Raw genomic sequence first — 26,810 nt, 5'->3', positions numbered from 1 at the left:
AGTTAGTATTACTTCACTGGATCACTAGTGTTTGACTAGATCAGAAGTTAGTATTACTTCACTGGATCACTAGTGTTTGACTAGATCATAAGTTAGTATTAGTTCACTGGATCACTAGTGTTTGACTAGATCAGAAGTTAGTATTACTTCACTGGATCACTAGTGTTTGTCTAGATCATAAGTTAGTATTACTTCACTGGATCACTAGTGTTTGACTAGATCAGAAGTTAGTATTACTTCACTGGATATACTGAGCAGACGGACGGAGACGTAAACAACAACGAGACATAGAAGTACAAATTGACAACTTTACAGAACGTGACACTGATTGATCAAAGTGATTGATTTATACAATAATAAAAAAAACATCATAAATTATCGAATGTTTTCCATATAAATATCACGATATCTTGGCAGCCCTAATACAAGCTACTTTCACTGATGTCGACATGAACAGCTCCGGTAATGCTTTGCCGCCCAGTCAACCCATCACAGCTGTCAATCACTTTTAACATAACATAGCGACCAATCAGAAGACACTAGACAGAAGAGCATCATGGGAGTTCACGAAGCAAGAATCTGGATCAGGAAGTGGATTTATTCAACTGGTCGTTTTTTTTTTTCTTCCCAACATCATCAACGACCTTCATTTAAATTATTTGTTACAGAGTTTTCCATGTGGAATAAAAATTCTTTAAAATCTTGAAAGAAAAAAACATTTGGCACTTAAAAAAAATAGTGATAAAAGTTTGAAAAAGTCTTTTTTTCTTCTAAAACATTCATTTCTTCACCAAAATAAAAGCGTTCAGAGGAAGATTTCCTTCTCCTTCGTCAGCTCCAGCACGTCGGCGGGGAAAGGGGGCGGAGCCGGGGGCGGGGCTTGGAAGGACTTGAGCGACGAGAAGGACTTGGACGTCTTGATGCTGCGACTGGAGACGTGAGGGTTGAAGGAACCTGACGAGGATCAATTAATTCAATGACTCATCAAATGATCTTTTGTCAAAATCAATCATTTTTAACAATAACTTTCTTGCAATTCATTTTGACTTGTTCACAATAAAAAATAATTTTATAAAGAATAATTATACGATTTTCCTTAGAACATTTTAGATTTATTTCTAATAAAATGTATTTCCTTATTAAGCTAATTTGATATAATAATGTATATAATTTATTTTGTATATAACTTTAATAAGGAAATGAATTGTATTGGAAAATAAAATCTAAAATATTAGACAAATTGTATAGAATATAAAATAGGGTTCATAGCTTTAAAAAACCTATAGGGTAAAACATTTTGAGTTTAATTTGTAATAAAATGTACTTTTCTAATTAATTAATAATATATAATGAGAGCAAATGTATTCAGTCTAAGCTTGTTTTCCTGTCCGAGTCGGTACCTGTCGGTGGGATGTTCTGAGGACCAGAGTTCTTCGACGCTCGCATGCTTCCTCCTTCTTTCCCGTACGGACTGGATCGGATCGGCAGCAACTGGTTCACGTCGATGGAAGCTGCTTTAAAACACACACAACAATATTAATGTGTGTGTTTTACACATTGAACTATAGACGTAGAGAAGTGACGTCAGATACGCAGTAGGTGCTCGAGAGAGCAGGTAGTCGTCTACGCAGTAGGAGCTCGAGAGAGCAGGTAGTCGTCTACGCAGTAGGTGCTCGAGAGAGCAGGTAGTCGTCTACGCAGTAGGAGCTCGAGAGAGCAGGTAGTCGTCTACGCAGTAGGAGCTCGAGAGAGCAGGTAGTCGTCTACGCAGTAGGAGCTCGAGAGAGCAGGTAGTCGTCTACGCAGTAGGAGCTCGAGAGAGCAGGTAGTCGTCTACGCAGTAGAAGCTTAAGAGAGCAGGTAGTCGTCTACGCAGTAGGAGCTCGAGAGAGCAGGTAGTCGTCTACGCAGTAGGTGCTCGAGAGAGCAGGTAGTCGTCTACGCAGTAGGTGCTCGAGAGAGCAGGTAGTCGTCTACACAGTAGGTGCTCGAGAGAGCAGGTAGTCGTCTACACAGTAGGTGCTCGAGAGAGCAGGTAGTCGTCTACGCAGTAGGAGCTCGAGAGAGCAGGTAGTCGTCTACGCAGTAGGTGCTCGAGAGAGCAGGTAGTCGTCTACGCAGTAGGTGCTCGAGAGAGCAGGTAGTCGTCTACGCAGTAGGAGCTCGAGAGAGCAGGTAGTCGTCTACGCAGTAGGAGCTCGAGAGAGCAGGTAGTCGTCTACGCAGTAGGAGCTCGAGAGAGCAGGTAGTCGTCTACGCAGTAGGAGCTCGAGAGAGCAGGTAGTCGTCTACGCAGTAGGTGCTCCAGAGAGCAGGTAGTCGTCTACGCAGTAGGAGCTCCAGAGAGCAGGTAGTCGTCTACGCAGTAGGAGCTCGAGAGAGCAGGTAGTCGTCTACGCAGTAGGAGCTCGAGAGAGCAGGTGGTCGTCTACGCAGTAGGAGCTCGAGAGAGCAGGTAGTCGTCTACGCAGTAGGAGCTCGAGAGAGCAGGTAGTCGTCTACGCAGTAAGAGCTCGAGAGAGCAGGTAGTCGTCTAAGCATCAGGAGCTCGAGAGAGCAGGTAGTCGTCTACGCAGTAGAAGCTTAAGAGAGCAGGTAGTCGTCTACGCAGTAGGAGCTCGAGAGAGCAGGTAGTCGTCTACGCAGTAGGAGCTCGAGAGAGCAGGTAGTCGTCTACACAGTAGGAGCTCGAGAGAGCAGGTAGTCGTCTACGCAGTAGGAGCTCGAGAGAGCAGGTAGTCGTCTACACAGTAGGAGCTCGAGAGAGCAGGTAGTCGTCTACGCAGTAGAAGCTTAAGAGAGCAGGTAGTCGTCTACGCAGTAGAAGCTTAAGAGAGCAGGTAGTCGTCTACGCAGTAGGAGCTCGAGAGAGCAGGTAGTCGTCTACGCAGTAGGTGCTCGAGAGAGCAGGTAGTCGTCTACGCAGTAGGAGCTCGAGAGAGCAGGTAGTCGTCTACGCAGTAGGAGCTCCAGAGAGCAGGTAGTCGTCTACGCAGCAGGAGCTCGAGAGAGCAGGTAGTCGTCTACGCAGTAGGAGCTCGAGAGAGCAGGTAGTCGTCTACGCAGTAGGAGCTCGAGAGAGCAGGTAGTCGTCTACGCAGTAGGAGCTCCAGAGAGCAGGTAGTCGTCTACGCAGTAGGAGCTCCAGAGAGCAGGTAGTCGTCTACGCAGTAGGTGCTCGAGAGAGCAGGTAGTTGTCTACGCAGTAGGAGCTCGAGAGAGCAGGTAGTCGTCTACGCAGTAGGAGCTCGAGAGAGCAGGTAGTCGTCTACGCAGTAGGTTCTTGAGAGAGCAGGTAGTCGTCTACGCAGTAGGTTCTTGAGAGAGCAGGTAGTCGTCTACGCAGTAGGTTCTTGAGAGAGCAGGTAGTCGTCTACGCAGTAGGTTCTTGAGAGAGCAGGTAGTCGTCTACGCAGTAGGTTCTTGAGAGAGCAGGTAGTCGTCTACACAGTAGGCGCTCGAGAGAGCAGGTAGTCGTCTACACAGTAGGAGCTCGAGAGAGCAGGTAGTCGTCTACGCAGTAGGAGCTCGAGAGAGCAGCTAGTCGTCTACGCAGTAGGAGCTCCAGAGAGCAGGTAGTCGTCTACGCAGTAGGAGCTCCAGAGAGCAGGTAGTCGTCTACGCAGTAGGTGCTCGAGAGAGCAGGTAGTCGTCTACGCAGTAGGAGCTCGAGAGAGCAGGTAGTCGTCTACGCAGTAGGAGCTCGAGAGAGCAGGTAGTCGTCTACGCAGTAGGAGCTCGAGAGAGCAGGTAGTCGTCTACGCAGTAGGTTCTTGAGAGAGCAGGTAGTCGTCTACGCAGTAGGAGCTCGAGAGAGCAGGTAGTCGTCTACGCAGTAGGAGCTCCAGAGAGCAGGTAGTCGTCTACGCAGTAGGAGCTCCAGAGAGCAGGTAGTCGTCTACGCAGTAGGAGCTCCAGAGAGCAGGTAGTCGTCTACGCAGTAGGTGCTCGAGAGAGCAGGTAGTCGTCTACGCAGTAGGAGCTCGAGAGAGCAGGTAGTCGTCTACGCAGTAGGAGCTCGAGAGAGCAGGTAGTCGTCTACGCAGTAGGAGCTCGAGAGAGCAGGTAGTCGTCTACGCAGTAGGAGCTCGAGAGAGCAGGTAGTCGTCTACGCAGTAGGAGCTCCAGAGAGCAGGTAGTCGTCTACGCAGTAGGTTCTTGAGAGAGCAGGTAGTCGTCTACGCAGCAGGAGCTCGAGAGAGCAGGTAGTCGTCTACGCAGTAGGTTCTTGAGAGAGCAGGTAGTCGTCTACGCAGTAGGAGCTCGAGAGAGCAGGTAGTCGTCTACGCAGTAGGAGCTCGAGAGAGCAGGTAGTCGTCTACGCAGTAGGAGCTCCAGAGAGCAGGTAGTCGTCTACGCAGCAGGAGCTCGAGAGAGCAGGTAGTCGTCTACTCAGTAGGAGCTCGAGAGAGCAGGTAGTCGTCTACGCAGCAGGAGCTCGAGAGAGCAGGTAGTCGTCTACGCAGTAGGTTCTTGAGAGAGCAGGTAATTGCTACGCAGCAGGAGCTCGAGAGAGCAGGTAGTCGTCTACGCAGTAGGTTCTTGAGAGAGCAGGTAGTCGTCTACGCAGTAAGTGCTCGAGAGAGCAGGTAGTCGTCTACACAGTAGGAGCTCCAGAGAGCAGGTAGTCGTCTACGCAGTAGGAGCTCCAGAGAGCAGGTAGTCGTCTACGCAGTAGGTTCTTGAGAGAGCAGGTAGTCGTCTACGCAGTAGGTTCTTGAGAGAGCAGGTAGTCGTCTACGCAGTAGGTTCTTGAGAGAGCAGGTAGTCGTCTACGCAGTAGGAGCTCGAGAGAGCAGGTAGTCGTCTACGCAGTAGGAGCTCCAGAGAGCAGGTAGTCGTCTACGCAGCAGGAGCTCGAGAGAGCAGGTAGTCGTCTACGCAGCAGGAGCTCGAGAGAGCAGGTAGTCGTCTACGCAGTAAGTGCTCGAGAGAGCAGGTAGTCGTCTACACAGTAGGAGCTCCAGAGAGCAGGTAGTCGTCTACACAGTAGGTGCTCGAGAGAGCAGGTAGTCGTCTACACAGTAGGTGCTCGAGAGAGCAGGTAGTCGTCTACACAGGAGCATCTTCTCACCTGCGCTGTGCGTCCTCTGGTGCTTCCCTCGGAAGATCTTGTCCCTGCCCTTGGTCAGCGCGGCCAGCTTGGTGGGGATCTGCTGCTGCACGGTTGCTGGCTTGAGCACCTGGTTGGTGGTGCTGACCAGGTGCATGGGAAGATCTGCCTTCAGCGGCTGAGAGCTGATGCTCTCCTTGCGCGGAGGAACCTTCGGGGGGATCTCCGAGGGGTCGGTGCTGGAGCTGGGTTTTGTAGTGAAGCCTCCGTTGTGGAAGCTGTCGCGCAGGGACGAGTACGGGGAGAACTGCAGGAGAGAGCGGAGTGAGACCAGAACCAGGTGAGGTCATGAAGCTCTTACGTAAGTGGCGTCGTCGTAGATCCCCACGTTCAGGCTCATGTGCTTCTTCAACTTCTCCTGCTGCTGCTCCAGGCGTTCCTTCTCCTGAGTCAGCTTGTCCTGCTCCTTCTCCACGGACCTGGTGGACTCCCTGAGGCGCTCCAGGTCCTGCTGGTAGCTCTTCCTCCGACCCTCCAGCTCGGCCTTCTCCTCCCTCAGCTTCTCCTCCCTCCTCTGGCACTCCTCCTCCCTCGTCCTCAGCTCCTCCTCCAGCACCTGGATCTGCAGGCTCTGACGTTCTCGCTCCTTCTCCCAGCGCTGCTGCTCCTCGCGGTGCTGAGTCTGCAGCTTGTTCAGATTGGCCAGTTCCTGCTTCTGCTTCTCCAGGTTCCTCTGCTTCTCCTGCTCCAGCAGAACGCTGCTCTGAGGACGCGACGGCTTGTTGCGGAACTGCTGCACGTTCTGGAGCTCGACCTGACTCTCCTGCTGAGCCACCACCGCCTGGACGGAGGAACGAGGGAAACGGAAAATAAATCTCTTTATTGTCAAAGTCCAAGATGGTTGATTTAATTTAATCTGCAACACTGGCAGCAAGCGCACAATAAACAAAATGACATTTTAGAAAAATTAAATATGCACAAAAAAAAGTTTAAATGGACAAATGATTATGCAATAAAAAAAATATATATATATACAAAACAATAAAGATTAAATTAAAATGCAATATTCAGTTAATATTGATAAATAAAAAGTAACAATAAAGATTTACATTAATGCTCGAACAATACATTAAAAATATATATAAATAAATATGTACACAATAAATTAATACACAAACAAATGAATACAAACTATGACAAATAAAATGGATTCGTAAATAAAACTGATTAATACAAAATATCCATAAATAAATAATTACATAATATAGATTAATAAATAAATAGAATAGATTAATATATAAAAAAAATAAATGGGTTATGCACAAAATAAATAATACACAAACAAATTCAAATATACATAAAAAAAAACAACTAACATCTTAATTAATATGCAAATAAATGGATTTATAAAAATAGACAAGTATGAAGGTAAAGTAAGATAGAAATAAATTAAAGCCAATACAGGAGTTCAAACGGTCTCACCTGTAAACTGTAAAGTCTCTGAACAAGCGAGACCATCCGTTCAAACATCTGGAGAGAGAACAAAATAAGGTTAAACATGTTAAAATGTCTCGTATCACAGCTTGATGTTAAAACACGACCTCAGGAGAATGTTGCTCCACACAGTTAGTCAGCGGAGCGTCGTCATCATCATCGAAATCGTCCGCCTTCCAACACAGAAACACGTCAGACAATCGTCTTCTGGACTCACAACATGCTCGCACTCACCGACTGTTCTCGGCTCTCGGGGTATCCTGACAGTTGAGGGTCACTGGTGGTTCGATGGATGTTTGAGTCGCCGTTACGTCTGTCGTCGTCGTCGGAGTCTTGCCCTGATCAATCACACACACATGTACACAGTTTACACTAGAGATGTGTGTGAGCAACAATCTGTTGATACATGTAATGGTACGATATATAGTGATAGTGTAGTAACAAGGATATATGTGTAGTATTGTCCAGTACTTTACTCTGGTGTTGTGATAGTGTAGTAACAAGGATATATGTGTAGTATTGTTGAGTACTTTACTCTGGTGTTGTGATAGTGTAGTAACAAGTATATATGTGTAGTATTGTCCAGTACTTGACTCTGGTGTTGTGATAGTGTAGTAACAAGGATATATGTGTAGTATTGTTGAGTACTTTACTCTGGTGTTGTGATAGTGTAGTAACAGGTATATATGCGTAGTATTGTCAAGTACTTCACTCTGGTGTTGTAGTATTTACAGATCACATGACTCTTGACGAAGTCGTAACTGCTTTCATTTGTTTTCAAACCAAAATATGTCCAAACATCAGCTTTTAAAGCTGCTGGAGTCACTGTATCCTCTCGTCCTCAGTCGTAACTGCTTTTATTTGTTTTCAAACCAAAATATGTCCAAACATCAGCTTCAAAAGCTGTTGGACTCACTGTATCCTCTCGTCCTCAGTCGTAACTGCTTTCATTTGTTTTCAAACCAAAATATGTCCAAACATCAGCTTCAAAAGCTGCTGGACTCACTGTATCCTCTCGTCCTCAGTCGTAACTGATTTAATTTGTTTTCAAACCAAAATATGTCCAAACATCAGCTTTTAAAGCTGCTGGAGTCACTGTATCCTCTCGTCCTCAGTCGTAACTGCTTTTATTTGTTTTCAAACCAAAATATGTCCAAACATCAGCTTCAAAAGCTGTTGGACTCACTGTATCCTCTCGTCCTCAGTCGTAACTGCTTTCATTTGTTTTCAAACCAAAATATGTCCAAACATCAGCTTCAAAAGCTGTTGGACTCACTGTATCCTCTCGTCCTCAGTCGTAACTGCTTTTATTTGTTTTCAAACCAAAATATGTCCAAACATCAGCTTTTTAAAGCTGCTGGAGTCACTGTATCCTCTCGTCCTCAGTTGTAACTGCTTTCATTTGTTTTCAAACCAAAATATGTCCAAACATCAGCTTTTTAAAGCTGCTGGAGTCACTGTATCCTCTCGTCCTCAGTTGTAACTGCGTTCATTTGTTTTCAAACCAAAATATGTCCAAACATCAGCTTCAAAAGCTGTTGGACTCACTGTATCCTCTCGTCCTCAGTCGTAACTGCTTTCATTTGTTTTCAAACCAAAATATGTCCAAACATCAGCTTTAAAAGCTGCTGGACTCACTGTATCCTCTCGTCCTCAGTCGTAACTGATTTCATTTGTTTTCAAACCAAAATATGTCCAAACATCAGCTTCAAAAGCTGCTGGAGTCACTGTATCCTCTCGTCCTCAGTCATAACTGCTTTCATTTGTTTTCAAACCAAAATATGTCCAAACATCAGCTTCAAAAGCTGTTGGACTCACTGTATCCTCTCGTCCTCAGTCGTAACTGCTTTCATTTGTTTTCAAACCAAAATATGTCCAAACATCAGCTTTTTAAAGCTGCTGGAGTCACTGTATCCTCCCGTCCTCAGTCATGGCAAGGATCTCATGGTATTTAACTGTTCCTTTAGCTGCGAAGGACGTAATGACTGCTGCCATCTTGTAAATATTTGCATGTTCATTGTAAATTTAAAAGATTGGAATCATTTTATGGTTTGTATTTCAATAAAGTCATTAAGTAAAGTAAAGTTATATAAAGTAAAATAGCTGACTAAACTGATTAAAAAGGCAATATTTTTAAAAATGTTTTTAAACTAAAATAAAACTATGAAATTATAAACAGATCGACACAATGCTGTCGAATATCAAAACATTATCGTGGGCAAAATAATGTTGCAATATTCCATCAATATTTTCTTTCAATTGAAACATTCTAAACGTACCGTCCAGCGACTTCGACGTCGGACTTCTCTCCCACACGGCGAAGGTTTGAGCTCGTCGCACTTTTCCCAGAGTATTCTCCTCCTGGCTCGACTCTTTGGTTCTTAACACCAATGTTTCCGCTACAGACGTAAAAAAAAAACAAACATCAAGACGAGTTCATTCAGACATTCTAGTGAGAGGACTCACCCTCGGCGATGGCGTCTTGGAGCAGCTTCGCCCCCTGCAGGAGGTCAGTGGGGTGACCGGAGAGCAGCAGACTTCTGGGGGTCATTTCCTGTCCAGTGACGTCTCCGTACATCGACGTGAAGACGTGAAGTTTCTCCTCCAGGCTTCGTTTGATCTGCTCGTCTTTGGCGCTCAGAAGCTCTTGACAACGAGTTGTGCGTTTGTGGTTAGAGTTGTGTTAACACACGAGGATCAACATGAAGCATTTCACAGCCTTTATCATTTTAACAACATTTTTTCATGAAGAACAAAATGGTTTTTGTCTTTTTCAAATCATTTTTTTTACTTTGACAGGGTTTAAAACGTTCATAATTTATGACTGCATGGTTTACCCACATTTTTAAAGATTTTTTTAGCTCTGTGTACCACATAAAATAGGATTAATTAAAAGGATTTTAAATGCGCCTTATAGTCCAAAGAATACGGTGAATTAAGTTCTAGGTTTAATCTGTTCGGTTGGCTATAATTTAATATCTAATTGAAGTGTGTGGAAGGACAAAACATTTGTGTCTTATGACTACTGGAAGGGCTTTGTTGTAATTAGATTAGCATGCGTTTGAATGAAGACAGAGCCCTCTGGTGGTTATATAGCACAACTGCGTGAAACGACGGTCACAACTCAACTTTTTTGCAGCTTTAAAATGCAAACCTTACAGAAGAGTCACACCAGAAGTGAGGGGGGGTTAGGGGGGGTTCCCTCAATCGTTCAGGCAGGAAACAAGTGATAAAAGTAAAGTGCATCCAATGAATTTACAAAATAAAAACACTTGTAGACTTTAAATCACTTTAAACACATCCGTTTAAAACTGCTTATTCCATTTGATGCTATTCCTCTACCCTTGTCTGCTACTTTTTATTTTATACATATTTTATTGTTGCGTTTTAAAATGTTTTATGTATGTAACCTATGAATGGCGACCTTGAGTGTCAAGAAAGGCGCCTTTAAATAAAAGTTATTTTTATTATTATTAAATAAATCAATGGTACAAGTTTGGTCACAACATTTTCATGACTTTAATCATCTTATAATTGCCAAATTCTTTGTTTTGATTGACAGCTGATCCAATCAACCATTTTAGTGCTCATGATAAATGGGCGGAGCTTACGATAAGGAAAGCAGCCCAATTGGCTGATTTCTTAACTTGTGGTTTTGTGCGAGTTTGTCGTGTCAATAAAGTGAACTTATATTAACGAAAATAAAACAAAGAAAACTGTTATATTAGACAAGAATCATGTGACTGTGTTTTGCAGGAAGTCGTCACTAATATTTTCTAAACTGTTACTAAACTTTGAGAACTTTCGTCTCACCTTGATATTCCTGCAGAGTCGAGATCAGCTGGTTGTGCGACACGTCCTCGTCCGAACACCTGAAAGAAACAAAACGGTAAAAAGAATCCAACTTTAAAATTCAATCTTATATACTTTTATCTGACATCTACTGAACAGTCTTTCACCGAGAGCATCGAATGAACCCCAGATCTACACCGTCCTCTCCTCACCTCACCTGTTCACTGCTTCGCGGATGAGCTTCGTCCAGGCGTCCCGATCCTGCCTGGAGCTGCAGTGCAGCTCGTACATCTCAAACAGCTCCAGCGTGGTGGCCATGCTGGAGCAGATGAGGAACAGGGCTCGGTCTTCGTGAGCCACCTCTCTGACGATGAGGTTTTGGAGCGAGATGACGGGAGGTTTGTTGTCCTACACGAAAACAAAAGTGTGTAGTGACGACACTTCCAGTGCTTGCGTTCTCGCACCGACGACCTCCTGGTTAAAGAACTCACCACGGCTGCAAACACCAGCTTCTGGTCCTTCTCCTGCAGGAGCAGCAGAACGTCAGACAGCAGCACCGCCTGGATGTCTGCGACACAAGAAAGAAGACAGAGTTTAACTGACGGGTCGTTATCGTCAGTGAAACCTGCGGCACGTCAGGTCGGAGCTTCATCTAACTCGTCGTGAACATGTGTAGTATTGTCCAGTACTTGACTCTGGTGTTGTGATAGTGTAGTAACAAGTATATATGTGTAGTATTGTCCAGTACTTGACTCTGGTGTTGTGATAGTGTAGTAACAAGTATATATGTGTAGTATTGTCCAGTACTTGACTCTGGTGTTGTGATAGTGTAGTAACAAGTATATATGTGTAGTATTGTCCAGTACTTGACTCTGGTGTTGTGATAGTGTAGTAACAAGTATATATGTGTAGTATTGTCCAGTACTTGACTCTGGTGTTGTGATAGTGTAGTAACAAGTATATATGTGTAGTATTGTCCAGTACTTGACTCTGGTGTTGTGATAGTGTAGTAACAAGTATATATGTGTAGTATTGTCCAGTACTTGACTCTGGTGTTGTGATAGTGTATTAACAAGTATATATGTGTAGTATTGTCCAGTACTTGACTCTGGTGTTGTGATAGTGTAGTAACAAGTATATATGTGTAGTATTGTCCAGTACTTGACTCTGGTGTTGTGATAGTGTAGTAACAAGTATATATGTGTAGTATTGTCCAGTACTTGACTCTGGTGTTGTGATAGTGTAGTAACAAGTATATATGTGTAGTATTGTCCAGTACTTGACTCTGGTGTTGTGATAGTGTAGTAACAAGTATATATGTGTAGTATTGTCCAGTACTTGACTCTGGTGTTGTGATAGTGTATTAACAAGTATATATGTGTAGTATTGTCCAGTACTTGACTCTGGTGTTGTGATAGTGTAGTAACAAGTATATATGTGTAGTATTGTCCAGTACTTGACTCTGGTGTTGTGATAGTGTATTAACAAGTATATATGTGTAGTATTGTCCAGTACTTGACTCTGGTGTTGTGATAGTGTAGTAACAAGTATATATGTGTAGTATTGTCCAGTACTTGACTCTGGTGTTGTGATAGTATAGTAACAAGTATATATGTGTAGTATTGTCCAGTACTTGACTCTGGTGTTGTGATAGTGTAGTAACAAGTATATATGTGTAGTATTGTCCAGTACTTGACTCTGGTGTTGTGATAGTGTAGTAACAAGTATATATGTGTAGTATTGTCCAGTACTTGACTCTGGTGTTGTGATAGTGTAGTAACAAGTATATATGTGTAGTATTGTCCAGTACTTGACTCTGGTGTTGTGATAGTGTATTAACAAGTATATATGTGTAGTATTGTCCAGTACTTGACTCTGGTGTTGTGATAGTGTAGTAACAAGTATATATGTGTAGTATTGTCCAGTACTTGACTCTGGTGTTGTGATAGTGTATTAACAAGTATATATGTGTAGTATTGTCCAGTACTTGACTCTGGTGTTGTGATAGTGTAGTAACAAGTATATATGTGTAGTATTGTCCAGTACTTGACTCTGGTGTTGTGATAGTGTAGTAACAAGTATATATGTGTAGTATTGTCCAGTACTTGACTCTGGTGTTGTAGTATTTACAGACCACATGACTCTTGACAAAGTCGTAACTGCTTTCATTTGTTTTCAAACCAAAATATGTCCAAAAATCAGCTTTAAAAGCAGCTGGACTCACTGTATCCTCTCGTCCTCAGTCATAATTTCATTCTTCCATTAGCTGGCGCAGGGCGCAATGACTGCTGCCATCTAGCGACTGGGAGTTTAAATTTCAACACAAAAAGGAATAAACGCTGTGAATATTTGCATGGCAATTGTAAATTGAAAAAAATAAATAAATGGAAATTTTATTTCAATCACATTTGTAATATAAACCTACATTTTTTGGTCGAAAGCTAAAATAAATTAAAAAAAACGTTAAGTAGAAAAAAGACAACTATTTGTTTTATAAACCATAAAATAAGAAGTACAACAATATTATTTGAAGTAAATACACATTTTAAAAATACATACAGCGTTGTTGAATATCGATAAAACGTTGTTAAAGAAAATATCACAATATTCACCTATATTAACATTTTGACTGTCAATCAGCTGACTGGTCTTCAGTCTCCTGATTGGTTAAACCATCCAGAGGTTTGCAAAGATGGCTGACATTTGAGAAAACGAGGACGAGCGACGACATTTTTCATCACAAGTTCGAGATGAACAGAACCAAGAAGTTTTAACGGAGAGGCAGGAACAGTTTTCTCAGAATTTAGGAATTTGCGTCAACATTTGTCATTTTCACCTTCAGGCGCAGGTCTTAAAAAACCTCATGACGTTTAATAAACGTGTCTTTTTTCTCACGTCAACACATATGGCAGGAATATTTTGAAGGACAAAAATCACCTTTCGGTCGACCTGCAGACCTCCACGTCAGGCTCCCCTCGTGCAGCAGAGTCATGCTGTCCAGGTTGAAATCTTCTCTGCGGAACACGCCGCCGTGGTTCAGGCGTCCCTGAGACTTGGGCTCCAGGCGCAGGTAGATGTCCTTCAGCCGCAGAGCTTTGTCGTAGTCGTCCACGTGAGAGTTCACCTGCGTGATGGTGTCTTTGACGAGAGCCAGACCCTGCAGCAGAGTCCTGTGCTCGTCCGTGTCCGCTGTGGAGATCCGAGGGAACGTTAGTCCACGAGCTTCAGTGTTCTGGACTCTTGACCGTGAACTACCTTCAGTGTTCTTGACGACTCGCTCCACCAGGATGGGATACTTGGTTAATCTCTGGGTCACCAGCAGGAAACACTCGGGGATCCCCAACCTCCTCACCAGGGGCAGCTGACCGATCCTCTGTCCGACAAGAGAGTTTGAAAATGTGCTTCATGAGTTTGTCAGTTAGTTAAACGGTTCAAACATTTGTTTTAGTTTGTAAATGTGATTCAGAGAGTTGCAAAGTCGTGAATCACATTTACGAAGTTGTGAATCACATTAACAAAGTCGTGAATCACATTTACGAAGTCGTGAATCACATTTACGAAGTCATGAATCACATTAACAAAGTCGTGAATCACATTAACAAAGTCGTGAATCACATTTACGAAGTCGTGAATCACATTAACAAAGTCGTGAATCACATTTACGAAGTCGTGAATCACATTAACAAAGTCGTGAATCACATTTACGAAGTCGTGAATCACATTAACAAAGTCGTGAATCACATTTACAAAGTCGTGAATCACATTTACAAAGTCGTGAATCACATTTACAAAGTCGTGAATCACATTTACGAAGTCGTGAATCACATTAACAAAGTCGTGAATCACATTAACAAAGTCGTGAATCACATTTACGAAGTCGTGAATCACATTAACAAAGTCGTGAATCACATTTACAAAGTCGTGAATCACATTTACAAAGTCGTGAATCACATTTACAAAGTCGTGAATCACATTTACGAAGTCGTGAATCACATTAACAAAGTCGTGAATCACATTTACAAAGTCGTGAATCACATTTACAAAGTCGTGAATCACATTTACGAAGTCGTGAATTACATTAACAAAGTCGTGAATCACTTTCACAGAGTCATGAATCCCATTAAAAAAATCATGCGTCACATTTACGAATCCTAAAAAACACTTTTCAACTATGTGACAAATGTATTAACTGTGGTAATTTGTTTTAGGGTTCGTAAATGTGCTTAATGACTTTGTAAATGTGTTTCAAACTATGTAACAAAAGTATGAACTCTGGTAATGTGTTTTAGGGTTCGTAAATGTGCTTAATGACTTTGTAAATGTGTTTCAAACTATGGAACACATTTATTAACTCTGGTAATGTGTTTGAGGGTTTGTAAATGTGCTTAATGACTTTGTAAATGTGTTTCAAACTATGTTACACATTTATTAACTCTGGTAATGTGTTTGAGGGTTTGTAAATGTGCTTAATGACTTTGTAAATGTGTTTCAAACTATGCAACACATTTATTAACTCTGGTAATGTGTTTGAGGGTTTGTTAATGTGCTTAATGACTTTGTAAATGTGTTTCAAACTATGTAACAAATGTATTAACTGTGGTAATGTGTTTGAGGGTTTGTAAATGTGTTTAATGACTTTGTAAATGTGTTTCAAACTATGTAACAAATGTATTAACTGTGGTAATGTGTTTGAGGGATCGTAAATGTGCATCATGACTTTGTAAATGTGTTTCAAACTATGTAGTAAATGTGTTAACTCTGACACACATTTGCAGAGTTTGTTAATCCGTTTCATAGTTTGAAAATGTTTTACAGTTTGAAAATGTGTTTCAAAGATTACAAGCGTGCTTCAATATTAAGTAAATGTAATTCATGACTCTGAACCTTCTTTTATAAATTTGAGTAAAGTTTATAAAAGAGGGTTTCAGAGTTTGAAAATGTGTTTTAGAGATTACAAACATGTTTTTATATTTAGTAAAAGTTATTCATGAGTTTGTAAATTATTGATCTCACCAGTTTGTAAAATATTTTTTCTGAGTTTGTAAATGAATTTTTCAGAGTTTGTAAAATAATTTCACAAGTTTGTAAATTAATTTGTCAATGACTGTTTAAACACTAAACACATAAATAATGCGTTTCAAGAGTTTGTAAAAAAAAAAGAAAAAAGTCTATTATTAATTATAAATGAGGAACTTTGAAACAAAGTTTGTTTTGCACGCCTGGACCACCGTGATCGTCTTCACTGCTTTAATACTTTAAATAAACATCATGTGAATCTCACACACAAACTCACCCTCATGAGGTTCAGCAGCTTCTTGTTGCTCTGCATCTGCTCCTTGTAGAAGCTCACTGCTGTCCCCTGGTGGCTGCAGAAGACGCTGTACCACTCCCTCATGCCCTCGCCCAGCGTCCCCGAGAACTACAAAACACACACACACACAATGATCAGGAGCAAGCGACAAGTTTGTGTCGTCACAGCCTTTGATCGCACACTTGAGTTCAAGTGCAAACATCGAAACCTTGAATAAACTCCTGCTTTTATACACGTGGGAGAATATTTGTCGCAGACAGCAGCGGATCTGCATCGTTGCTACGGCAACAAACGGGATATATTGTCAAGAAAAAAAACACCTTTTAAAACCTCTTGAAAACAAACACAAGTCTACAGAGTATTTTCTGGATTGTCCCTGAAACTCTCTCCATGAGACCCTGAAGAACAACGTTTGAAGAACAAACATCAGTTTTCAAACACATGCAGAAGATCTGAAGAACTTCAGTGACGCCACAATATTGAACATTTAAACTGATGATCTTTTTATTTAAATCATTATAAATATATTTTTACATTTATAATGATATACATTTTGCTATTGTAAAGATATTTGTATAATAGTGACGCCAGACAATAATAAACATTTAATAATTTAGGTATATTATCAAAATAAATATATAATAATATATTTGCCACATAGAGTTTGATATTCTAATACCCTATTCATTTTGATAATATACCTCGATTATTAAATGTTTATTATTGTCTGGCGTCACTTTTATCTTTACAAGGGCAAAACATACATCATTTTAAATGTATATATATTTATAATTCAAGTATTCAAAACCATTCAAATACATATATTTTTTAACATCAGCATCTGTTAAATTCTTTCAACAACCTGATAAACGTCAGCATCTCTGGACTCTGACCTGGTTGATGAGAAGGTCTCCCAGCTGTGAGATCTGGTAGTTGTTGGGACTTCCTTCCTCCAGACTCTGGCTCTGGCGCAGCTTCAGGCACTTGAGGAAGTGTTGGTGCAGCGTCAGCAGAGGATCCACTCCGGCGAACAGAACCTCCAGCTTGGCCTCGTCCACCTGCAGGGACTGTCTCAGCTCGTGCATGTAGACGTGCTTGAGGATCTTCAGGGTCCGGACGTGATGCATCTCCGTCAGGATCAGCTCTGGAGAAGCGTTTCAAAATGAAGGATATAAAACGACTGAATAAAAGTGGATCTTCTTCTCACCGTAGATGACGTCCTGCCTCCGTATGGACTCCTTCTGCAGGGGCTTCATGTAGTCCAGGTCCACGGACGAGCTCCAGGTCTCAGCCTCCAGACCAGGGGCGTCAGACTCCAGCTCTCCTCGCAGCCAAGTGTAGTGAGCATCTGTTCACACGAGACACCTTCAACCACTGCACACTTTTAAACTGTACACTTTTAAACTGCACACTTTTAAACTGCACACTTTCAACCCACACTTTTAAACTGCACACTTTCAACCCACACTTTTAAACTGCAAACTTTCAACCCACACTTTTAAACTGCACACTTTCAACCCACACTTTTAAACTGCACACTTTCAACCCACACTTTTAAACTGCAAACTTTCAACCCACACTTTTAAACTGCACACTTTCAACCCACACTTTTAAACTGCACACTTTCAACCCACACTTTTAAACTGCACACTTTTAAACTGCACACTTTTAAACTGCACACTTTTAAACTGCACACTTTTAAACTGCAAACTTTCAACTGCACACTTTCAACCCACACTTTTAAACTGCACACTTTCAACCCACACTTTTAAACTGCAAACTTTCAACCCACACTTTTAAACTGCACACTTTCAACCCACACTTTTAAACTGCACACTTTCAACCCACACTTTTAAACTGCACACTTTTAAACTGCACACTTTTAAACTGCACACTTTTAAACTGCACAATTTCAACCCACACTTTCAAACTGCACCAGCTAAAGTATATGAACGTGTAGCAACAGATTATTGAATTTATTATTGAAGTATTGCCGTTTTTTTAAAACATTTAAAGATATATAGAGACAGAGACACAGAGACAGAGAGAAAGCGAGAGAAAGAGAGAAGGGGAGAGAGAGAGAGAGAGAAAGAAAGACGGAGGGAGAGAAAGAGAAAAGATGAGAAAGACATGGGGAGAAAGAAAGAGAGAGGAAGACAGAGGGAGAAAGAGAAGAAATGAGAAAGACATAGGGAGAAAGAAAGAGAAAAAAGAGAGAGAGGAAGACAGAGGGAGAAAGAAAGAGGGAGAAATAGAAAAAAGAGATAGAGAAAGATGGAGGGGGAAAGAAAGGGAAAGAAAGAGAAAAAAGAGAGTGAAAGGGAAAAAAAAAGAGAGAGAAAGACAGAGGGAGAGAGGGAGAAAGAAATGGAGAAAAAGGAGAGAGAAAGACAGAGGGAGAGAGGGTGAAAGAAAGAGAGAGAAAGAGAAAAAGAGAGATAGAAAGAGAGAGGGCGAAAGAAAGAGAGAGAAAGACAGAGGGAGAGAGGGAGAAAGAGAAAAAAGAGAGCGAGAAAGACGGAGGGAGAGAGGGAGAAAGAGAGAGAGCAAGAAAGGGAGAAAGAGACTAATGTTTTTTTTTTGTTTTTTTTAATTGTATTAATTCTAAAAATATTTGAATTTTTAAAATTGTCTTTTTTTTTTAAAACAAATACTTTGATATTCTAATTTAAATAATCATAAAATGAATATTCATTATTCAATAGTTTTTAATTCGTAGTCTTTTAAATTCAATATAAAAATGTTGGTACAATAGTCACCAGACTATACTAAACGAGCACCGAGCTACTGGATCACATTTTCATCCAATCACGCGACGCATGACATTTTTTTTTTTTTATACGAATACAAGAAATAAGAAATGTTCACCTTTTTCATTAACTATTGAAAAAAAGTTTTTTAGCTGTAAATAAAGTTTTAACATTTGAAATGAATTCAACAGTTCAATAATCTGATGTCACTGATATACAATTAATGCTGCACGATATATCGGAAAAATATCGATATCGCAATATTGTCACGAGCGATATGCAATGAATACATGGATAATCTATCATTTTTTATTGTATAAATCAATCATTTCTTAAAAGCGCACTTCGACCAATCAGTGTCATTTCTGTAAAGTTGTCAATTTGTACTTCTATGTCTTGTTGTTGTTTACGTCTCCGTCTGTTTGTGCAAAAAACATTGTAATAATATGGATATCGCACTAAGAAACTATGGAATATTGCACATATTTCCATCTCACAGCTCTTTATACACCATCATGACGAGGGTAGTTCTGAGCAGCCGGGCTTGGACTCATTATAAACCGTGAAAAGGTGAAGTTCTTCTCTCAGCACCTCCTCATCCGACCTGCTGACCTTCTAGATTGATGTGTTCGGCCGGCGGCGCCGCAGAGTCGTCGAGGTTGAGCTTCAGTCGGGGTCCGTCCGGCTCCTCCATCTGCGCCACAGTGAGTCGTGACAACCGTTACAACAACAAGATGGCGGCGGCGGCACGACAAGGAAGTTAAAAAAACATTTTCATGTCGAGATGCGAGTGATTGACAGGAAACACGTCTGGATCGGCTGGTCTTGAATTTCCCCGAAAATCTTTTCGTCGTCTTAAAACACTTTTAAACGTCAATCAAGCGTCGCTGGAATTTGTTTTTCAGTCGCTGAAGTAGAACGTGTATAAAGTATAAAGATAAAGCTTCAACTGTCTCTGTATCAAACTGATGATTCGGTTAAACCCGGCTGGAAGTCTGAGCAACGAGGATGTGATTGAGATAAATATAAAGGATTCATGGGGATTAATTTAACTTCTTTTCTTTAAGAAGTTGAGACAAACATCGCTCTACAAAGAGCCCTCTAGTGGTCACATCGGGAATGACAAAACTTCATAACGATGTATTACTTGAGTTGCTAATACATTGACAAATGTTTCATCAATCATGTAGGGTTGTTAGAAAATATGCATACAGCCATATATTGCAATATTTTTCATGATACTGTAGCTATACATTTATTTTTTATGGCTTTAAATTTAATTTTGTAACATAGTTAAAAAACGAAATAATTTGACTTTCTAAATATTCACAGCGTTCATTTTTGTGTTGCCATTAAACTTCCAGCCACTAGATGACAGCAGTCATTACATCCTTTACACCTAAAGGAATAACCAAATCCCGGTGATGACTGAGGACGAGAGGATACAGTGAGTCCAGCAGCTTTTAAAGCTGATGTTTGAACATATTTTGGTTTGAAAACAAATGAAAGCAGTTACGACTGAGGACGAGAGGATACAGTGAGTCCAGCAGCTTTTAAAGCTGATGTTTGAACATATTTTGGTTTGAAAACAAATGAAAGCAGTTACGACTGAGGACGAGAGGATACAGTGAGTCCAGCAGCTTTTAAAGCTGATGTTGGACATATATTGGTTTGAAACAATGAAAGCAGTTACGACTGAGGACGAGAGGATACAGTAGCAGCTTTTAAAGCTGATGTTTGGACATATCTTGGTTTGAAAACAAATGAACGCAGTGAAGACTGAGGACGAGAGGATACAGTAGCAGCTTTTAAAGCTGATGTTTGGACATATCTTGGTTTGAAACAATGAAAGCAGTTACGGCTGAGGACGAGAGGATACAGTAGCAGCTTTTAAAGCTGAAGTTTGGACATATTTTGGTTTGAAAACAAATGAACGCAGTGAAGACTGAGGACGAGAGGATACAGTAGCAGCTTTTAAAGCTGATGTTTGGACATATTTTGGTTTGAAAACAAATGAACGCAGAGAAGACTGAGGACGAGAGGATACAGTAGCAGCTTTTAAAGCTGATGTTTGGACATATTTTGGTTTGAAAACAAATGAACGCAGAGAAGACTGAGGACGAGAGGATACAGTAGCAGCTTTTAAAGCTGATGTTTGGACATATTTCAGTTTGAAAACAAATGAACGCAGTTACGACTGAGGACGAGAGAGTCAAGTACTCAACAATACTACACATATATATATACACTTGTTACTACAGTATCACTATATATTGTATAATTGATACTGTATCGTGATACGCATCGTTTCCATCTGAGAATCTTGACTGACCTGGAATGTTGTCAGAGAATCAACCAGCTTGTGTCGGGATGACACGAGTCATTCCTGCGCCAGAGTATCAGTGGAGCAGACGCTCAGGTGAGGAGGAACAAACATCGTCCTCTCAGGTACGAGATGATCTGCACGACAGAAAGACGTGAAACCATGAGAACCATCAGGTTCAAAGCATTTTGACAGAAATGGAAAGAGAGAAAAATCATTAAATGAAGTAATAAGTACTTTTATACAAGGCCCAAAAACTTACCAAATACATGACGGTTTAATTATATACACTTTGGCTCATATTTCCTAAACTTTTTGCAATTATTAAAACACCTTGAAAAACTTGAGACTCGGACAGAAAATGTTTGTGAAGAACTTGTCAAAATGTTTCTTCAAATAGTTCAACACAGACCAGTTCCAGAAGAAAGTCTCGTGGAAACAGGTTCGACAATAAAGCTCAGCAACAGTAGTTCAACACAGAAAAGACTTCATAATAGTTATCGTGATCATTTCATTTGTAGCTTTGAACTCTCATGTCTTCCTGCTCGTCCTGCATGTCTGCACGAGGTGTGGAGAGAAAACTTCAATAAACATTCTTGAAACTCAGTAGTTCTTTCATCTTCACCATCATACGAGTTCTTCATAGAGTTAATCCTACTTAACGACTCACGGATCTAATTACAGTTTATATTGTGAGACGAGTGACTTTATGGTTCAACGCCTTACAATCATTGTCAATATTGTTCTTGCCTTTTTGGCATTTGAAATATAAGCAACCGCAATGACTTCGCAGGACACCGGGTTGTAGTAGCTTTTCACAACTCGCTTGAACAACACACACAGTGGGATCAGAGAAGGACAGCTACTAAATTAGGGGTTTAATTAAATGTTGAATTTAAACTTCCGGCCACTAGATGGCAGCAGTAATTACGTTTTCCGCAGCTTATGGAACAATAAAATCCAGGGGATGACTGAGGACGAGAGGATACAATGAGTCCAGCAGCTTTTAAAGCTGATGTTTAGACATATTTGGGTTGGAAATCAAATGAAAGCAGTAACAACTGAGGACGAGAGGATACAGTGTGTTCAGCAGCTTTTAAAGCTGATGTTTAGACATATTTGGGTTGGAAATCAAATGAAAGCAGCAACAACTGAGGACGAGAGGATACAGTGTGTTCAGCAGCTTTTAAAGCTGATGTTTAGACATATTTGGGTTTGAAAACAAATGAAAGCAGTAACAACTGAGGACGAGAGGATACAGTGTGTTCAGCAGCTTTTAAAGCTGATGTTTGGACACATTTTATGTTTAAAAACAAATGAAAGCAGTTATGACTGAGGACGAGAGGATACAGTGAGTCAAGATACACTAAAGGTGATTTTAGCAACATCTTGATTCGCTAGCATTACTTTAAAGAACTGGAACACAGTAAACACTTAAATAAAAAGTTTTTAAACAAAGTGAGTGTGTTTATCATTAGGTGATCATGGTTTGTGTAGAAGAATAGAATCTAAACTGAAGCTCCAGTGATGATGTCACCGCGGTGTGATGTGTCGCGAGGCCTTCAGGGCGACAAAGATCGTATCGACACGACACTGAGCTGGACGAACTCGAGAGGCAGGAAGTGTTTACGACCGAACACACACTTGTGCGTGTCAAGGAAACGAGACGTAAGCTCTGAGAATTACAGTATCACTTATTGTCCACCAGATGATTCAATGGAGACACACCTAAGACACACACAACACACACACACACTCACACACACAGTAGTGTTTGAGCAACACACGGGAGCTCTCATGGGAAAGAACAAACACACACACGTGCCAACAATAACACAATGAAACTTTTAAGACTAAATCAACTTATCTGACCCTGAAACTTTTGATACATTTTGTGTAAAAGAATAAAAAACAGTAAAATTCCGAGTGAGACGACACGTTCTGAAACATTAAGACTTGTACATATTTATTCTTTAACCAAAATGTAATCCAAAATTGTTGCAATATGCACTATTTGTGTAACTCATCATCAGCATATGAACTTATGATGAGCTTTTTACTTTTAATTTCCTATAACTTTGCTATTATATGTGATCCATCAAACTAGAGGTTCTACGTATAAAAAAAATAAAAAAACGGTATGAAAACGTTTGACTGAAATGACATTTATCCAGTTATATATAGTTGATCCGTTTACTTTTACTCTAGACTTGGGTCACTTTCAATGAGACAAGCTCATTTTTAAAAGCTTTTTTTTTATACTTTTTAAAATGTCAACTTTAACAAACGAGGACGAGAGGATACAGTGAGTCCAGCAGCTTTTAAAGCTGATGTTTGGACATATTTTGGTTTGAAAACAAATGAAAGCAGTTACGACTGAGGACGAGAGGATACAGTGAGTCCAGCAGCTTTTAAAGCTGATGTTTGGACATATTTTGGCTTAGAAACAAATGGAAGCAGTTACGACTGAGGACGAGAGGATACAGTGAGTCCAGCAGCTTTTAAAGCTGATGTTTGGACATATTTTGGCTTAGAAACAAATGGAAGCAGTTACGACTGAGGACGAGAGGATACAGTGAGTCCAACAGCTTTTAAAGCTGACATTTGGACATATTTTGGCTTAGAAACAAATGGAAGCAGTTAAGACTGAGGACGAGAGGATACAGTGAGTCCAGCAGCTTTTAAAGCTTATGTTTGGACATATTTTGGCTTGAAAACAAATGGAAGCAGTTACGACTGAGGACGAGAGGATACAGTGACTCCAGCAGCTTTTAAAGCTTATGTTTGGACATATTTTGGTTTGAAAACAAATTTAAAGTTACAACTTTGTCAAGAGTCATGTGGTCTGTAAATACAACAACACCAGAGTCAAGTACTGGACAATACTACATAACACCTTATATCGTTGTTTTTGCTCAAGTATTTTTAAACACTAAAGATAATGTCAATTTACAGCATTATTCGCTTCAAGAATGTCTTGGTTCTGGTTGAACCACTTGAAAAAGCTGCTAAAAGGTCAAATAACTTGTTCTATTCCTGGTTAACCATCCGTGACTGTGAGAAAACTGTGTCTAATCATCTAAAAATACATTTCAAAACCAAGAAACACACTCAAAACTTCAACTCGTGCAGCTGTTGTGAACCGTGGCCACACCTCGGATGACGCACCGCGGCGAGCGAAAGGGAAAAGAGGAGCAGAAATGCAGGTCATTTCACTTTAGGAGCAAAAAAACAAGACCAGCAAGTCGACCAAGTCTGCAGAACCTGGAGGAAGATCCTCAGCCTTTAACAAACTGGATATAAAACTGTAAAACAACTGCATGAATGTTCAATAACAGCGTTATTATTGACACATAAACATGACCTACTTTTACATTTCACTCATTATTAAACATAAAATATACATATATTACTATTAAACTGATATTTTACCAAAATCTAAATTTAGGAAATGCTCCAAAAATCACCACTAAAAAAAAAATAGACAATTTTATCCAGTCGACATTTAAAAAACAAAACTTTAGTAATTGTTGCTGAATCAACTTTTTGTGTCCTCGATCTGTTTCATTGCTATTAACTTGTTCAGAGAAATCAACTGTAAGAAATAGACACAGTTGTCTTTTGGCTCAGCTCTCTTTTTTTCTTTAAACATGACATTTTACAAATTTAAACTCCTTACTTACTACCACTTATACTGACTTAACAGTTTAGCCAATAAACTAGACTAAACTTTAGACAATTTAAATCAGTCGATACAATCACTTCTAACCACAATTTACACAACACTATTTATATAAACCCATTAAAATAAAGTTGCTAGCACGAGTCTCTCACGTGTGACACTGCGAACGGCTCTTCTTCAGGTGCCGAAGTATTTTTTTTAAATATTTATAATCACAAAAAGCTAGCCAAAAAAAGAGACAGAATTTGCGTTTAATCATTAATAAAAATTAAATATTATTGTTTAACAAAAAAAAGATAATCAAGGATTTAAAGAAGATGCAAATATTGTATAGTTTTTAAATCACAAAAAAACACATTTTAAATAGATTTCTTTAAAATAAATATGGATTTAACGTTGGATAAAATGATACATTGTTTTATTCAACCAATAAATCGATGATTTACAGAAGAAATGAATGATTCTTTTTAAAGATAAGATTTGGACACAACGTCACTGGTGTCAGATTCATAAATCTTTGTGTACTTATGATAACAAAACGACATTTTCAGAGAAGAAAAGTTCTGTAAAAACCAAAGTAAACAACAAACTGCTGAAGCTACAGCGTCAAGAGTAGATTAGAAGTGTTGGTGACAGAAGCTACGAATACAAAACCAAACCGATTCCTCGTGAGAGTTTCAGGTAGAAAAACAAACATGGCAGCAGCAGGTGCTGGAGCTACTGTTTCCATGATGGATGCTACTAGCTAACACTTGCTAACACCTGCTAACACCTGCTAACACCTGCTAACACCTGCTAACACCTGCTACACCTGCTACACCTGTCGTTAACCACCTTTTCTTCTTTTTAACTGACGTTTAACGCGAATATGTTGATGAATAAACAACTTAACTTCACTTTCTGTGTCTCTTTATCCACGTTTGGTGAGTTTATACAAGATGTATGGCTAAAAAAAAGCGCGTTTAACTCAACATGCTAACAGTTTCTCACCTGAGTGTCAACGAACCTCCAGCTCAGCAGGAAAAGTCAAGTTTCATTTTTTTTGTTCTTCGGCCACTTTTCAGTCGCTGTGCGCGGAACAGCTCACCTGTCACAGGTGCGTTCGTCACAACAGGTGAGCGTCTCCTTTTCGCGTGTTGGTTACAATTTCCCCTCGAGTGACTTCTGGCAGAAACTCCCCGTTTTTTTCAGGTGATCGATTGCGTAGTGAAACTCCGATTTAATTCTGCCAGAAAATAATCGATTTTAAATTTTAAATCGTCGGCAACACGTTCGGTTTAATTAATAATAATAATAATAATAATTATAAATAATAAAAATAATGTTTTATCCACCAGTGTTACCATCTGTGTATCAAATCTGGATTAAATAATGTGTTTAAAACGTTAATAAAAAATATAGATGAAATGCAGTAAAAGTTTGATTAAAATGACAAGTTTATAATATTAATAGTTTCTTAAAAGAGCGGATGAAGCTTAAACTGATTTTAACGAGATTTTAACGTAAATGTTTATAGTTTTGTTGAGACTCACTTTAAATACATGGTTTTTGTTTGCAGGTGCACGAATATAAATGTAGTTTGGGTGTCAAAATACACGAATTTATTAAAGCAGGAAAAAAAAAATCAAATCTGACATACTGGTCAGTACATGGATTATTCAACTTGAAATGTATTTACAGGATTAAAAAAATTGGAAGTATAAACAAGATTTTTTACTCTGATGTTTTTTTCGTAATAATTTTCCGTAGGTTATTGACTTCGTTTTGCATCAGTGTTTTTTTTTTAAATACATTTTAAATAAAATGTAACAAAAACGTTTAAATAATTCGTACAAACAAGTTTTTGGGGGATTTATCCAAATTTTGACATGGATTTAATTCATCTACGAGCGTGTCCTCTTATCCGAGATGTCATCCGTCTGTCACCCCGAGTAGCTGGGACAGGTTCAAGGTAAAGACATTGAATGAAATATTTGGTTTTAAATTTGTGCCATCAGACTTTTTTTTTTAAATTAAAACTGAATTCAGTGTAAAATTCAATGTCAAAAAATATTTGCAGAAACAAGTCCATGTAAAATAAAAAAGGATGTAAAATAATAAATGTAAATAAAGTAATTGTAAGAGATTCAGTGTAAAAAATTATGTATTCACTTCATTAATTAATGTAAAGAAACGGTTAATGTAAATGATTTCAGTGTTAAATTCAAGGTGTAGAACAATTAAATGACAAAACAATTAAATGTAAATAGATTCAGTGAAATACCTTTGAAAATACTCATTGAATCAATTCAATGTAAAAAAAAAAACATATATATATATATATATATTCAGTGGAATAAATTCGGTGTAAAAATGAAATGATCAAACCAATAAAATGCGACAAAATTTAATTTGAATAGATTGAA

At 39.8% G+C, this 26,810-nt stretch overlaps 1 protein-coding gene across 1 annotated transcript; it reads right to left on the bottom strand.

Moving 5' to 3' along the window:
• Positions 1–332: 332 nt before the first annotated feature.
• arhgef18a (rho/rac guanine nucleotide exchange factor (GEF) 18a) lies at positions 333–25,550 on the bottom strand. The gene is made up of 20 exons (XM_087811380.1): positions 25,396–25,550; positions 20,733–20,860; positions 19,013–19,094; positions 16,858–16,998; positions 16,544–16,794; positions 15,633–15,758; positions 13,595–13,712; positions 13,277–13,528; positions 10,831–10,907; positions 10,557–10,747; positions 10,361–10,419; positions 9,014–9,193; positions 8,827–8,946; positions 6,782–6,885; positions 6,655–6,720; positions 6,536–6,583; positions 5,415–5,894; positions 5,075–5,360; positions 1,401–1,514; positions 333–954 (listed from the first exon to the last, which is right to left on the bottom strand). Exons 3-20 carry the CDS (start codon positions 19,092–19,094, stop codon positions 806–808), a joined length of 2,844 nt encoding a protein of 947 aa, XP_087667506.1. The 5' UTR covers positions 20,733–20,860; positions 25,396–25,550; the 3' UTR covers positions 333–805.
• Between the last annotated feature and the right edge of the window lie 1,260 nt (positions 25,551–26,810).

The sequence above is a fragment of the Callionymus lyra genome, chromosome 16, assembly GCF_982586985.1.
Source record: "Callionymus lyra chromosome 16, fCalLyr1.hap1.1, whole genome shotgun sequence".
Taxonomy (NCBI): Eukaryota; Metazoa; Chordata; class Actinopteri; order Syngnathiformes; family Callionymidae; genus Callionymus; species Callionymus lyra.
This window is presented reverse-complemented; position numbering and strand designations above follow the sequence as displayed.

Excerpts from the sequence above, each read along its gene's own strand:
- arhgef18a (XM_087811380.1), bottom strand. The coding sequence starts at position 19,094 with ATGGAGGAGCCGGACGGACCCCGACTGAAGCTCAACCTCGACGACTCT. Across the intron at positions 13,713-15,632 it reads AGCTGCTGAACCTCATGAGG|AGGATCGGTCAGCTGCCCCT; the intron begins GTGAGTTTGTGT and ends CTTGTCGGACAG. Across the intron at positions 6,721-6,781 it reads CCGAGAGCCGAGAACAGTCG|GCGGACGATTTCGATGATGA; the intron begins GTGAGTGCGAGC and ends CTGTGTTGGAAG.